General features: G+C 42.0%; 1 protein-coding gene across 1 annotated transcript in view; it reads right to left on the minus strand.

Moving 5' to 3' along the window:
* The window catches only part of TESC (tescalcin), a 111,191-nt gene that overhangs the window by 55,275 nt on the left and 40,027 nt on the right, over window positions 1-15,889 (minus strand). Inside the window, exon 2 of the mRNA XM_075324038.1 lies at window positions 8,393-8,462. Within this exon, the coding sequence (XP_075180153.1) occupies window positions 8,393-8,462 (70 nt within the window). The remainder of the gene's footprint in view (window positions 1-8,392; window positions 8,463-15,889) is intronic.

Consider the following 15,889-nt stretch of genomic DNA (forward strand, 5'->3'; position numbering starts at 1 on the left):
ATCTTACAGTTAGGTCCAGAAATATTTGGACAGTGACACAAGTTTTGTTATTTTAGCTGTTTGCAAAAACATGTTCAGAAATACAATTATATATATAATATGGGCTGAAAGTGCACACTCCCAGCTGCAATATGAGAGTTTTCACATCCAAATCGGAGAAAGGGTTTAGGAATCATAGCTCTGTAATGCATAGCCTTCTCTTTTTCAAGGGATCAAAAGTAATTGGACAAGGGACTCTAAGGGCTGCAATTAACTCTGAAGGCGTCTCCCTCGTTAACCTGTAATCAATGAAGTAGTTAAAAGGTCTGGGGTTGATTACAGGTGTGTGGTTTTGCATTTGGAAGCTGTTGCTGTGACCAGACAACATGCGGTCTAAGGAACTCTCAATTGAGGTGAAGCAGAACATCCCGAGGCTGAAAAAAAAGAAAAAATCCATCAGAGAGATAGCAGACATGCTTGGAGTAACAAAATCAACAGTCGGGTACATTCTGAGAAAAAAGGAATTGACTGGTGAGCTTGGGAACTCAAAAAGGCCTGGGCGTCCACGGATGACAACAGTGGTGGATGATTGCCGTATACTTTCTTTGGTGAAGAAGAACCCGTTCACAACATCAACTGAAGTCCAGAACACTCTCAGTGAAGTAGGTGTATCTGTCTCTAAGTCAACAGTAAAGAGAAGACTCCATGAAAGTAAATACAAAGGGTTCACATCTAGATGCAAACCATTCATCAATTCCAAAAATAGACAGGCCAGAGTTAAATTTGCTGAAAAACACCTCATGAAGCCAGCTCAGTTCTGGAAAAGTATTCTATGGACAGATGAGACCAAGATCAACCTGTACCAGAATGATGAGAAGAAAAAAGTTTGGAGAAGAAAGGGAACGGCACATGATCCAAGGCACACCACATCCTCTGTAAAACATGGTGGAGGCAACGTGATGGCATGGGCATGCATGGCTTTCAATGGCACTGGTCACTTGTGTTTATTGATGACATAACAGCAGACAAGAGTAGCCGGATGAATTCTGAAGTGTACCGGGATATACTTTCAGCCCAGATTCAGCCAAATGCCGCAAAGTTGATCGGACGGCGCTTCATAGTACAGATGGACAATGACCCCAAGCATACAGCCAAAGCTACCCAGGAGTTCATGAGTGCAAAAAAGTGGAACATTCTGCAATGGACAAGTCAATCACCAGATCTTAACCCAATTGAGCATGCATTTCACTTGCTCAAATCCAGACTTAAGACGGAAAGACCCACAAACAAGCAAGACCTGAAGGCTGCGGCTGTAAAGGCCTGACAAAGCATTAAGAAGTAGGAAACCCAGCGTTTGGTGATGTCCATGGGTTCCAGACTTAAGGCAGTGATTGCCTCCAAAGGATTTGCAACAAAATATTGAAAATAAAAATATTTTGTTTGGGTTTGGTTTATTTGTCCAATTACTTTTGACCTCCTAAAATGTAGAGTGTTTGTAAAGAAATGTGTACAATTCCTACAATTTCTATCAGATATTTTTGTTCAAACCTTCAAATTAAACGTTACAATCTGCACTTGAATTCTGTTGTAGAGGTTTCATTTCAAATCCAATGTGGTGGCATGCAGAGCCCAACTCGCGAAAATTGTGTCACTGTCCAAATATTTCTGGACCTAACTGTATGTGCGATCTGGCGTGTCACATCGCTAACAAGATCGCTAGCGATGTCACAGCGTTTAAAGCACCCTTATGTGTCTCCATGGTTACAAAATAAAAACCTGTTGTTCTGAAGTACAAGTGTAAGTAGTTGGAGATGACATATGGGATGATGGCAGCATCAAACTACTTTGTCTGCAGTCTGTTATAATAAAGATACATTCTCTGCACTGTAACAGTAAACGCAAAATGGTGGGACATTTGTGTTACAGACTATTTTCAAGGTTGCTTGAAATGCTAGTGAAGGCTGATGTAACTTTTAGGCTAGGGCTCCATGACAAATTTAGCTGCAACAGCTGTCATTGTCATGCGATGTTCGGTTCTGCACACACCTGCTTGCATGGTGTCATCAGACTCTATTCACACCACAGGTGGCTAATTGCCTCATGCAACTATCTCCTCCCTATTTAAAGCATGGCTTTCTTCCAGTATGTGCCGATGATAGCTTCAGCATAAGCTCCAGGAATCCCGGTCTTGGTGGTTATTGTATTATTGGTGACCCGCGTTGCACTTTTGAGTGGTTCTCCCTTGTCCGTATCATTTTGTGGAGTTTTGCCATTGTGTTTTACAGCTTGCTCCAAAGGGTGTGAAAGAGGGGGTGTAAGATCAGGGCTTGGACAGGAGTTAGGGTCATGCTGGGGGTTCGGACCTGGATACCATCAAGCCTAACTCCGAGATAAGGGACAGCACAGGGTCTCAAGTCTAAGGGCCAACCTAGGGGCCCTTGTCCTGTCATTACATTCTCTGTGACAGTCATGTAGACATGATTCGCGATATGTCAGTGCTACATTGTAGGGCACTACAAGTGAATACCGTGACAAGCAGGTCAGAAAAAATCTGATGAGATTCAACTTTTTGCTACTTGCTCGTGATTGCAGTACCTTTGGGGTAACAATAGAATCCCATTCATGTGTATTGTCCTATGACAAATAGCAATCTCTGGTCACAAGGCAGGTGCGGTGACCAAAGTCGTTGTGTAAACCTAGCCCTAAAGGTGTAGTCCAGTCTAAATCCATAAATTTGCATTCACTCTATTTCAACAAATACAGTGGAACCTTGGTTTAAGAGTAACTTGGTTTGAGAGCATTTTGCAAGACAAGCAAAGCTTTCTAAAAATTGGTAACTTGGTTTAAGAGCAATGCTTTGCAAGAAGAGCAAAAACTCACTGCTTACTCTTCCGGTTCTGTCCTTTCACTGCGCTCTGACCCACTCTGGAGGTAACTTTCTGTACATATATACTGTTTACTGTATACAATATACCATTGTACAGTACAGTATATACTATATAGCATGTCTATCAATTTGCATTTGTGTATATAGTATTGTACTTTCTTTCTGCTAACCAGTACAGCACATTGATTTACTGTACCTCCCGCACACCAACAAATCTATTGTAAGCTAAAGTTTAATTTGCTTTATATGTTTTTTACTGTACAGTATTTTAGTGTACTGTAATATTTTATATGAATACAGTACATTATTTTGTATTACTGTAATAAGGTTGTATAAATACAGGTAATATTTTTGGGTTGTGTGTTTCAATTATTTCCTATGGGAAAATTTGCTTTGACATAATAGTAACTTGGTTTAAGAGCTCACTCCCGGGACCAATTATGCTTGTAATCCAAGGTTCCACTGTATTTCAAGAATTATAACTATACAACTCAATAACTAAATACACCCAGGAGTTGTAAATCAATCAAATACCATGTCCTTGACCTTCAGAGACATATGTGTTAATTCACAATCCCACTACTCCAAACAATTTTACTTATTTACACAATGCCAAAGTATGGGGATTTTCTGAGTACAGCCGAAAAAAAAAAAAGTAAAGCTATGTGTAAAAATTTTTTGGCTAAAATTACTTTAAACACTTAATTTAAAGTGCTAGTAAATAAATGATGCATAATTTACGAGATAGTAGCATTTACCCTGCCACAAGGTTCTGTATGGGAGTGAATGGGTTACTGCATGCAGTGTGAAATCAGTATTACTTTGATCTCAGAACACTCTGCTAATTAGTGTACTAAGGGAACAGGAACATGATTGAAATAATTAACAATCTAATGAAGATCAGTCCAATTTTTCTTAATGAGTTGTAACTTGTTAAACATATAAGCAGGAGCAAAATGTCCGAGATGAAATTTCAAGTCCCGGTATTACAGTATAATCCCTGTGTGGTGGTCAATCCCATGATGGCAACAATGGAATACATGGTAATATATTGCAAAGGCACTTTCTATAGAAAATAACATTTTGTTGCAATTATCTGGGTTAGTAACTTATATCAAAAGTCACAATTGCAAAAAATGGAATTGGTTTGCACTAATGTAATCTGGCCACTAGAAAAGTGTTGTACTACCAGTAATTACTTAAAAAGGATATCCACTACTTTACAGTGATGGCCTATCCTTAAGATAGGTCATCAATGTCTAATCGGTCACGGTCCGATACCTCGCACCCCTGACGATAAACTGCTCTCGGAGCCAGCGGCGGCAGCCAGAAATTCTCAGTTCCGGGGCTGCCCCATCTTCAATTAGTGGCCGCGGTTGGGTACTGCACATCCGACTCTCATTCAAATCAATTGGTAGCACATGTGAAGTACCCGTAAGAGCCGCTATCAGAAGACAGGGCAGCTCCGGAACTGAGAAATTATATCCGTCTGGTGCTGCAGCCGGCCCTGTAAACAGCTGATTGGCGGGAGTGCAGGTTGTCAGACCCAGGTTGATCAGACATTGATAACCTATCCTAAGGGTAGGCCATCAATATAAAAGTAGGGGACAACCTCTATAAGTATCCCTTCTGTAGCCTGAAGAAAAGCCATAAGATTCCTTCTTTCTTTTCTTCGTCACACAGGACAATGATTAGAAGATTATACATGCTGAGGAACTCAAGGCACGTGGTATTGGTATGATGTGTGGAAACCAACCACAGAAGAACTAGGCAAGAACTTTTCATGGGGCGGTTGGCACCAAGTGATAAACATTCTCATTTTGGGCTGTCCATAGAATCACTCACTGGGGAGATGAATTCATCAGTAATTGTGAGACATGGATAACATAGCTTCTTACTATTTGTATTATCACAGCATGATAATTAAAGCTGAATTTACACTGAAAGATTGTCGTGAACGACCGTTCATAATAACACCCATTTCACAATAATCTTTACTAATTGGCAATCGTTTAGTCCATGTAAATTGACCCTAACAGCCAGTAATGTTACATGTGTTTACCTCACTTTATCAGGTAGCTAATGTGATTTCACTGCAGTTACCTGATGAAAACACAGACGTAATGTCACAGCAATTTTCCTCATTGAACACACTGGTAATGTCACAGATACTGTAATTTTCTGACAAATAGAGATGTCACAGTAACTTTCCTGACTTAAGGCGACTGATAATGTCTGAGTAACTTACCTAAATGAAACGCACTTGTGATCTCAGCAGCGTACCTGACAGAAAGACAATCACCAGTCCCTCATCTCAACACTATAGTTTTGTGTTGGTAACTCACTAAGGGATGGACGACAACAGCACAGGTACGCTATCACTCACTGCTCTACAGAATGTTTCTCAGCTTTAACAAATCAACTAGTTAAAGGGGCTGTCCGGCCTAAGATGGCTGTAAGGATTCTCCGGTGTCAGAGCCGGGAATGACAGTTACATTAGCGCAAGTACGTGATATTGTAACGCCCTTACCGCTCAGTGGTGGCTGCTCTGTTCCTAGTCCCTGCTGCCGACTCCCAGGTCCTAGCACGCTGCACAGGCCTCCTGGGAGCACTCTTATGGTGTGTCCACCTTTTCTTAAAGGGCCAGCGCACTCTTACTTGGAAGTGTTTTTTATCTATGGCAGAGAGGCATCAGATATTTAAGACAGCCTCCCCTTATGGGAGGTTCTTGGTGGTCTAATCCTAGAGATGCATTGCTAGTTGTTCAGGTCACTTACTTATGTGCTGCTGCTGTGTTACTTACTCCTGCCTGTTTCCCAGTCCCAGCTGCTGCTGCATCGTTCCAAATTGGTCAAATCTGCTATCCAGGCCGTCGCTGCTGCATCGTACCCTATTGGTCCAAGCCTGCTGTACTTGTTGCTGCTGCATTGCACCATATCGGAAAAGTCTGATATCCTGGCAATTGCTGCATCATACGATTTTCAGCAAAGCCTGCTGTACTGGCTGCTGGTACATCGTGCACTATCAACCGAGCCTGCTGTAGCGGGTGCTGCTACATCGTACCCTATTGGCTGTGCCTCCTGGACCAACCGTTATGGTCACATCTGCCTCATTAGAGACTGTTCGTGTCCATACCCCCTGGTGTCAGCTGTTGCAGCACCGAGTCTCCCTGAGTGGCATCTGGTTTTTACCTACAGCACAAATCCAACCTCACTATCAGGGGCTCTGGTGCAAATCTGGTGTGAGCCATAGTCACTCCTCTGAGGTATTTTGTGTACTGTAGCCCAGTGGGTCCACTCCTCACTCACACCCACCAACATTACAGATATACAGACTCCCGTATAGAATCTGACTAAGTGGGCACGGACTCACTCAATGCAAGTATATTGAGCAAGGCAGCGCCAATCTAATCGGATTCGGGCTGGAAGTATGGTGCAGTATTATTTGTTTTTAGGATAATCAGTATGTTGCACCTATGAAAGGCATGGCGCATGCACAGTCCTTATAGCTCTCTATTGTAGAAAAGTAGACATTTTGTGTGCGGCTGTAAGATACACTGCTTCTCGGGAAGAATTCATCTATAATACTGCATGTTATTGAGTGATTGAGCTTGCCACAATCTTTCTCTCTCAAGGATTTCAAATGAATCACAGAGAAAAAAAAAACTCTTCAAGCCTCTTCATGAAATTGGATGTATAGTTTGAGCTCATAGTTCTGTGAGTATCATATCATGAGTTTGTATTTGTAAAGCTACTCAACTTTTGAAAATTATGAAATTATATTACAGTGAATTTATGTTTTAAGGAGCTTTTTTGTCTGTTTAAATGCCTTTTATAGAGGAGTTTATATATGGGCACATTTATTACATATAAAGGTTAAAGAAGTTATTCACTACCCTAACTCATTTCATTTTTTATTTATCAATCGTGCTATTATGTGCCGCTAAATGCATCCATACTCTTTTTATAGTAATATAAACATTTTATCATGCACATAGCATCACTTGGTGTTGTCAGCTGCAGCTCTGATGTTTAGATCTATCACTTCCTCTCCCCAGGTTTACTGTGCTCTGTTACTATAAGTTCCATCATGCATTGCAGTAGTCTCTGAGCCAGCACTTAGCAAGACCCCTTTATTCTCAACTCTGTACTGCTGAGGATATTGGGAGATACCAAGTGTCAGAGCGGCCTAGGTAAAAATCCATCTGGTAATTGTCAGATGGCCAGTACGGCCCTGCCACTGTGTTTGTTATGCAAATTTCATCTGTCCATGTCAGTGATTGGATTACTGAAACCCTTTGTTTTTGAAATGCAGATTGCAGCACTTTACTAGCAAAGGTGTCGGGCCCTGCTGTTACAGCTGAATGAATCTGTCAGCTCAGTTTGTATTAGGCAGATTAATTGTATCTTCAGGACACATGCTCAAGCAGCTGTCATTCACTCCAAAATGCCCACACCCACCATCAAGAGCCCAGTGCTGACTAACATTAATTTTGTCTGATATCTGTGCTGGAAAAGGAAGTATCGGACATAACAGAGGAGGAAGAAGAATCTCCATAACAATCCAGTGCTATGTGATCCCTGCTAAAATGCACTCATAGAAGCTATACATTTAATAAAAGTATATTACAAAAGGTATGTATTTTGAAGAGCTATGATATATAGCAATGGGGTGAAAAAGTAGTGAAAACCCCTTTAAAAGGAACCTGTCAGGTCCAATATGCACCCAGAACCATGAGCTGTTTTATGTGCATATTGCTAATCCCTGCCTAACAGTCCCTGTATACACTAGCATAGATAAAGAGATCTTTAGAAAAAGTATTTCTAAAGATTTTATATCGTATGCTAATGAACGCAGGGACTAGTCCCCTGGGCGTTAGTTCCCCTGGCTAGTCGGCTCCATTAGCATGTTAGTATACCCCTGTGGGTGTGGGCGTGCTAACATGCTAATGAATGCACAGCGTCACAGGATGATCTCACTCATCTCTCCGCTGCCATCGCGTCTGACTCCTGGACTTCAGCTCAGTGCACATGACCCCGGACTTCCAGTTATGCGCACTACATAAGTTTGAAGCCATGACACGTACACCCGGCTTCATAGTGCGCATGGCCGAAACTCCGAGGTCATGTGCACTGAGCCGCAGCGGAGAGGTGAGTGATATCATCCTCTGACGCTGCACATTCATTAGTATGTTAGCACGCCCACAGGGGCTAATTTAAAGATTCCTTTAGCTATGCTAGTGTATACAGGGACGGTTAGGCAGGGATTAGCAATATGGACTCAGAACTGCTCGTGGTTCTAGGTGCATATTGGTCCTGACAGGTTCACTTTAAGCTGCAGCTTCTCTGTTGTTTTTTTTTCCTATTTACATAGATTTTATAATATATTACAAATCTTCACATACTTGGCAAACTCTATATAACTAAATGGAGAAATTTCATACAAACAACTACATTATTTCCCACAGACAGAATATACAGAAAAGTAAACCTCAATTAGCATTTGAGACAACCCTCGGCTGTGTACCTGAGGACAGGCTTGTCACCTGTTAGGTAGATGAAGCGCTTGTGTAGATGTTCAATTTGCTCAGCAGAGACTGAAAAGACAAAATCAGAAGAATAATGGTTTCATTCACCAGTGGTAGTCAGGCTTTCACATTGTATTGTGTGAGTTTCCTTGACATCGGCAGAACCGGTATGTCACAATTTTACAATTTCCCATATCTGCTGTAGGAGATGCTCAGCAGGGATTTACATCAGTAATGACAATGCTGGCACATTGCCCGAATTTAATAGAACTGCCTTACACTACTTGGCAAGTGGCCAAAAGAAGTCCCGAGAATAGAAAGCATCCAAATCATATTATTTAACTACAGAGAGAAGAAAAATGTTAATCAATTTAACTACAGTATACCAGTAAAGAATATACATGATCTGAAAACACCATAGCATAATATAGAGAGATTTCCCCCCTTTGAAAACCCATATTTGTTAGAGGGGTCTTTAGTGGGACCTCTAACGATCATTCATAAAACCTAGCAGTAACTACTAAACTTTCCGGCAGTGCCACCACAAGAGAAATGGTGTAGTTAGCGCGTATGGAGGATGCATTCATAGGATAGGTCATCAATATGAGATCAGTGTGGGACCAATACACACGGCACCCCCATGATCCATGGATATCTGTGCCGGACAGGGGCAGAATAAGAGTAGCCAGGACCCTGGTCAGTTTAGAAGGTGAGACCCCCAGCCCCAATGTATCATATGAGATGCCACATGATTCTATTTTTGACAGATCATATGATAAGTCACATGATTAACACACAGGTTCACATTACCAGATGCAAAATGAAAAAGACAGAGCCATGAACAGCGCGGCTTGCAATTTTTCCCGCTTTTAATTTAATAATTTTTAATTTAATTTAATTGTACTCAATATTAATATTAACATATTAATCATAATTATTGTTTTATGTTAATATTTATTGTATTACTTAATAATGAGCAGAATTAACTATGCTGAAATCTCCTATATACAGTATGAGGCCCCTAAATACAGTATGAGCCACAATATAGCTTTTATATACAGTAAGAGCCCCCACATAGCCCCCTATATACAGCATGAGCCCCCACATAGCCCCTATATACAGTATGAGCCCCAGATATCCCCATATATACAGCATAAGCCCATACATAACCTCCTATATACAGTATGAGCCCCCGCATAGCCTCTATATACAGCATGAGCCCCCACATAGCCCCTATACAGAGCATGAGCCCTGCATAACCCCTATATACAGTATGACACCCAAGATATCCCTTTATGTACAGCATAAGCCCCCACTTAGCTCCTATATACAGTATGAGCCCCCACTGGCATACAGGAACACATTCCCCTGGGACTCTGCCCTGGTCTTCTTGATGCCTGCATATACATGCTGGAGTTGGCGCCAGCGCTGGCTGATGACATCATCATTCTGGCAACGGGAACATCCCTGAAACTGCGCTGCCATTCTGTATTGCCGGCAGCGCAGTTTCAGGAAAGCTACCTGCCGGAGATCTGCGCTGAGCAAACGAGAGTGAGTAGAGTAAGTGTTGTTGTACGAAACATTATAATAAGGGCAATCTGGCCTGGAGCCTCCCTGAAACTTGGGGGCCCCAGGTGACAGCCCAGAATGTCCTTATTATAATCCACCTATGGTGTCGGGGGTGCTACATGTCAACACCTAGCGAGGCCCAAGTACATACAATGTGTAGCTGTCGCTGCCAGGTACAACACAACTGCTTCTGTTCGAAAGAATAGGAGCTGACCTACAGTATTTACCAGGAGCCGCTACACAATGAATGGAGCAGCATTTTACTGCTCAATTTAAAGTTTATGCATCTGGTGGCCACAAGCACAAGTCAAAGCTGATGGTTGCGGATGCCAGGTGTTGGACCCTCATGGGTCTCATATTCAATATGCTGCGACATGACAACCCCTTTAAGGATTACTCAATACCTACTGAAAGCAATAGCGTTTCTGAATAATGCATGTCAAGATAGGCCCTCCAAGGCAGGCATTTTTGGAAGGCAACTGATTAAGGTACAGTCTCTTCCCCACGGTAATGATTTTGCTGCAGTTCTACTATATGATGTCCTAATCGGACTGAGAAAACAATGTCAGCATGCTGTGGGAGGAATCCGATTAATTTTCACTCACACCCATACAAGTCTATGGGTGCGAGAGAAACATCACATTGCACTCACATTACACTGGAGTGCAGTGCGATATACGCATCAGCTGACAATGGAGAAGATGGGGAGATTAGTCCCTTCCTCTCCTCCGCAGCGCCCGCCTTCTCCTCCGCAGCTGTGTTCCTATTGCAGGATCGCATCACAGTGACATGAACTTGGCTTAAGCCCAGTGCCCACGCTGTGTAGTTTTGACGCGTATTTTCAGAAATCTGCAGCAAAATCTGCATGTCCATTGTGAAGCCAGCAGAGTCTATGAGAATTCAGAAGAGCTGTGCCCACGTTGCTTATTTTTCCCTTGCGTGTTTGGTGCAGATATGGTGCAGAACAAAATTAATCTGCACCAAATACGCAAGGGAAAAATAATCAACGTGGGCACAGCACTTCTAAATTCTCATAGACTTTGCTGGTTTCAGAATGGACATGCAGATTTTGCTGCAGATTTCTGAAAATCTGCCTCAAAATCCGTGTCAAAATACGCAGCGTGGGCACAGGGCCTTACACTCGCAGCAGAGCGGGAGCTGGGTATCATGCGATGCACTTGCAGTAATGCTCGTGTGGCTCCAGTCTAATGAGACTACTTCTTCCAGGGCATACGCAGTCCGCTGGTGAAGCCTGGGACAGTACCTCCGGCTTCATTGCACAAATTCTAGCATCTAAGACACCAGGCACATGCGTGGGAGTTCAAGAGCCAACGAGAGGATACGGGCTTTGTACTAAATTTGAATCACATCCACAGTGGAGTGGAGCTCCTGGGGGAAGAGTAGTCCAAGGGCTTTACCGCCCCATCAGATTATTCCGTATTAATTTGAATATTGTCTGAGTTAGTATATAGGTTGATTTTATACGGGTTGTCCGGTCTAAAACAACAAGTCTACAGTCACTCTATGTGACTGTAGACTTGTGAGTCCTGATATTCATGCTCAGCAGTCTGTGGGGATTCTACAATGTCAGTGCCGGGGACAGCAGTTACATGACAGCAAGTATGCGATACGCATACTCCCAGCCAGAATCCGAATAGACTGAACCCGGAAACAGTCTGGTCGGATTCTGGCCAGGAGAACTCATATCGCATACTAATGGTCACGTGACTGCTGTTCCCGACGTTGACATTGGAGAATCCCCACAGCCCGCTGAGCAAGCGATATCGGGACACCGGAGAATCCTCACAGCGCACAGTCCCATAGAGTGACTGCAGACTTGTTGATTTAGACCAGACAACCCCTTTAATGCAGGAGTAGAGTTGTACAACAAAATGTTGTTGATTTAAGTGTTTGTGGGCCTGACCGGTTTCCTTTAAGAACCTGAATATACAGGACAACTAAGAAACTTATGGGCAATTTTTTATCAGGGGCATTGAAACAAGTTATCTAGGTCACTTATGCTGTAGAAAAGTCTGCTATTTATGTTTTGTATTCTATTCACATTCTGCCGCTCATTCTACTTCATATGAAATGGGATCTCAATAAAAGCAGGAACAATAGTGACTGGAAACTGCTGGCATATTGAGGTCACCATTTTCTGATGCTCACACCATGTAAAGCGTAGTTATCCAGCGCAGTAAGGCTCCTGGTAAGAACAGATGATGTTAAATTAAATGTAAAAGTTCTATAGCTACAGGAAAATGTCATTCAGGGTTGTGCAGGACAGATATGGGATATCGCTCAGTGGTTGGGAGGAAATGGTGAGCAATATTACAGAGAGTAAAAACAGAAGTCGCCAATATCATACTTTAAGTTTGTAGATTTGAACTTCTTCAGACCCATGCCCTGAGGCTGTGTACTCATATAACACAACAACAATGCATTTATATATTGTGAGACCAGGAAGAAACTCACTTGTCATTCATCTAGAACACGGTGAAGCGTCCATTCACCACACTAGCACTGCTCCATTAGGAGAAAATGGAGTACATACATAAGCTTTTGTAGCTGCCTAAAGCCTGCATTACACGTTGCAATTTCGCATACGATATCGTATGCAATTTGCAACGCCCCCATCGTATGTGTGGCATGTTCAATTTGTTGAACGTGCCGCACAAACGATTAACCCCCGTCACACGTACTTACCTTCCATACGACCTCGATGTGGGTGGTGAACGTCTACTTCCTGGAGTGGGAGGGACGTTCGGCGTCACATCGACGTCACGCGGCAGCTGGCCAATAGAAGCAGAGGGGCGGAGCTGAGCGGGACGTAAACATCCCGCCTACCTCCTTCCTTCCGCATTGTGGGCCGGGAGCCACAGGACGTAGGTAAGATCTGTTCATCGTTCCCGGGGTGTCACACACTGCAATGTGTGCTACCCCGGGTACGATGAACAATCTGACGTGCAATTCTAGAGAAAAGTACGATGTGTATGCGATGAACATTTTAACGTTCAATCACAATCGCACGTACCTGTCACACACTGCAATGTAACTTACGATGCCGGATGTGTGTCACTTACGACGTGACCCCACCGACACATTGTAAGATACATTGCAGCGTGTAAAGCAGGCTTAAGAAAGAATTATTGGCAGTATAAGGCTATTGTGGCCACGTTGCTTTTTTCTGTGCTTCTTTTCTGCACATAAAAAGCATGTTTTGGCAGGAAAAACACAGGAGAAAAAAAGTGCATTTTTTATTGCATTTGCATGTTTTTCCCTGTTTCTTTTTGTACTGTTTTTTAGTCACGGCAATCACAAGGGTTCCTGCGCTATACCCAACGATGATACAGCCGGGACCCGGCTCTCACTGCCAGGAGCGGTGCAGCATTCTGGAGGCAGGGAGAGGAATTGCTTAACTCTCCCTGGCGATCAGGTCCCTGCAATGCGATCACAGGGACTTGATAGCTGCCATGGTAACCCTGGGTCGTTACAATGACAACCCCGGGTTACTGAGCTACGGAGAGCCTCACACACCATGCTGTATGCATGGTGTGTGAGGCAAACTGCTGCGATATAATCCCCTGTAGTGATAAAGCATTGCAGGGGATTTAGAAACGCAGAAAAAAAACAGAAACAATTGACATGCTGCTTCTTTTTCTACAACAAAATCTGCAAGGAACCAAAAAGCACCATGTGCACCGCAAGTCACGATTCTCATAGACTTTGCTCGGATTCTTTTTCCTTGCTTTTATTGATTAAAAGAAGCAAGGAAAAACACATGAAAAAACACAAAACAAATAATGCCACGTGTACACATAGCCTAAAAACAAAGGATGGAAAAATCTGCTTTTTGGGTTTTTTTTTCAGCCTTTCACCACAGTTTTTGGAAAGATTCCATGGGTGGAGTTATCTGGAAAGACTCAAGGCATCAGAGGTAAAATGTGCTAATCCCTCAAGACATAAGAAAAGGGTCATAGCGTTGCAAGGCCGTGAAATTTCTATTTTAAGTCTGAGGATTGAAATTAATTTACCAATGGTTTTTGAAGTGAACATCTGGTTTTACATAAATCTCTAACACATCATGGAGTCAAGGCAGAATCTGATGAGGTTAATGAACAAGTTTTCCTCAAATCTTCTACAGTGAAGAGGCCCTTATGATATGCCAAAAGGCTTTTTTTATAGGGTAGCTTTCAGTAGACTTTTTTTACTTGGGCATCATAAAATTTATCAAGTAAAAGTTGATTCCATTCCATTGATTGACACATTTTGAATAAATATTAGGTTCTTTTCACAACCTCAGATTTGTAAAATGTGATGGGAAAATTATCATCCCAGTTTGTACAGTAGCACCAATTACCAGTCAGAACTATGAACACCTTGCCAGAACCCAATGGACCGCATTGTAAATTAAGCAGACATCCATGCCAGAGGAATAAATAGAAAATACCAGGTAACTCCAATATTCAACAACTCCAACGAAGAATGGAGTCAGATACCACTTTAATATCAGTAATACAATATAAAATGATATTTAAGATAAACATAAACAATAAAAACACAAAATGATGATGTAGCATAGGAAAAGGAAACCTGAAAATGATACACATTGAGTAATACAACTCTCATCAGAGCTCAGTATCATACATTTGGTGAGAGCACGATGCTATCAGAAACTTCTGGAAAGATGTGGAGTAGAAACTCAAACATACTGAGGAATTGAACTACCAGCTAACAGCTATAATTAATCTATTGCTCAGGAATTGAACTATCAGCTAACGCCTATGGTTGTTCTATCGCTCAGGTATTGAACTATCAGCTAACGGGTATGGTTATTCTATCCCTCAGGTAGGTATTGAACTACCAGCTAACTTTATGGTTATTATATCCCTCAGGTATTGAACTACCAGCTAACGGTTATGGTTATTCTATTCCTCAGGTTTTGAACTACCAGCTAACAGCTATGGTTATTCTATCACTCAGGTATTGAACTACCAGCTAATGGCTATGATTATTCTATTCCTCAGGTATTGAACTACCAGCTAATGGCTATGATTATTCTATTCCTCAGGTACTGAACTACCAGCTAACGGGTATGATTATTCTATCCCTCAGGTATTGAACTACCAGCTAACTTTATGGCTATTATATCCCTCAGGTATTGAACTACCAGCTAACGGCTATGGTTATTCTATTCCTCAGGTTTTGAACTATCAGCTAATGGCTATGGTTATTCTATCACTCAGGTATTGAACTACCAGCTAATGGCTATGGTTATTCTATCAGTCAGGTATTGAACTACCAGCTAATGGCTATGGTTATTCTATCACTCAGGTATTGAACTACCAGCTAATGGCTATGGTTATTCTATCACTCAGGTATTGAACTACCAGCTAATGGCTATGGTTATTCTATCCCTCAGGTATTGAACTACCAGCTAATGGCTATGGTTATTCTATCACTCAGGTTTTGAACTATCAGCTAATGGCTATGGTTATTCTATCACTCAGGTATTGAACTACCAGCTAATGGCTATGGTTATTCTATCCCTCAGGTATTGAACTACCAGCTAATGGCTATGGTTATTCTATTCCTCAGGTTTTGAACTATCAGCTAATGGCTATGGTTATTCTATCCCTCAGGTATTGAACTACCAGCTAATGGCTATGGTTATTCTATTCCTCAGGTTTTGAACTATCAGCTAATGGCTATGGTTATTCTATCACTCAGGTATTGAACTACCAGCTAATGGCTATGGTTATTCTATCACTCAGGTTTTGAACTATCAGCTAATGGCTATGGTTATTCTATCACTCAGGTATTGAACTATCAGCTAATGGCTATGGTTATTCTATCACTCAGGTTTTGAACTATCAGCTAATGGCTATGGTTATTCTATCACTCAGGTATTGAACTACCAGCTAACA

Source organism: Anomaloglossus baeobatrachus, chromosome 1 (assembly GCF_048569485.1).
Source record: "Anomaloglossus baeobatrachus isolate aAnoBae1 chromosome 1, aAnoBae1.hap1, whole genome shotgun sequence".
NCBI lineage: Eukaryota > Metazoa > Chordata > Amphibia > Anura > Aromobatidae > Anomaloglossus > Anomaloglossus baeobatrachus.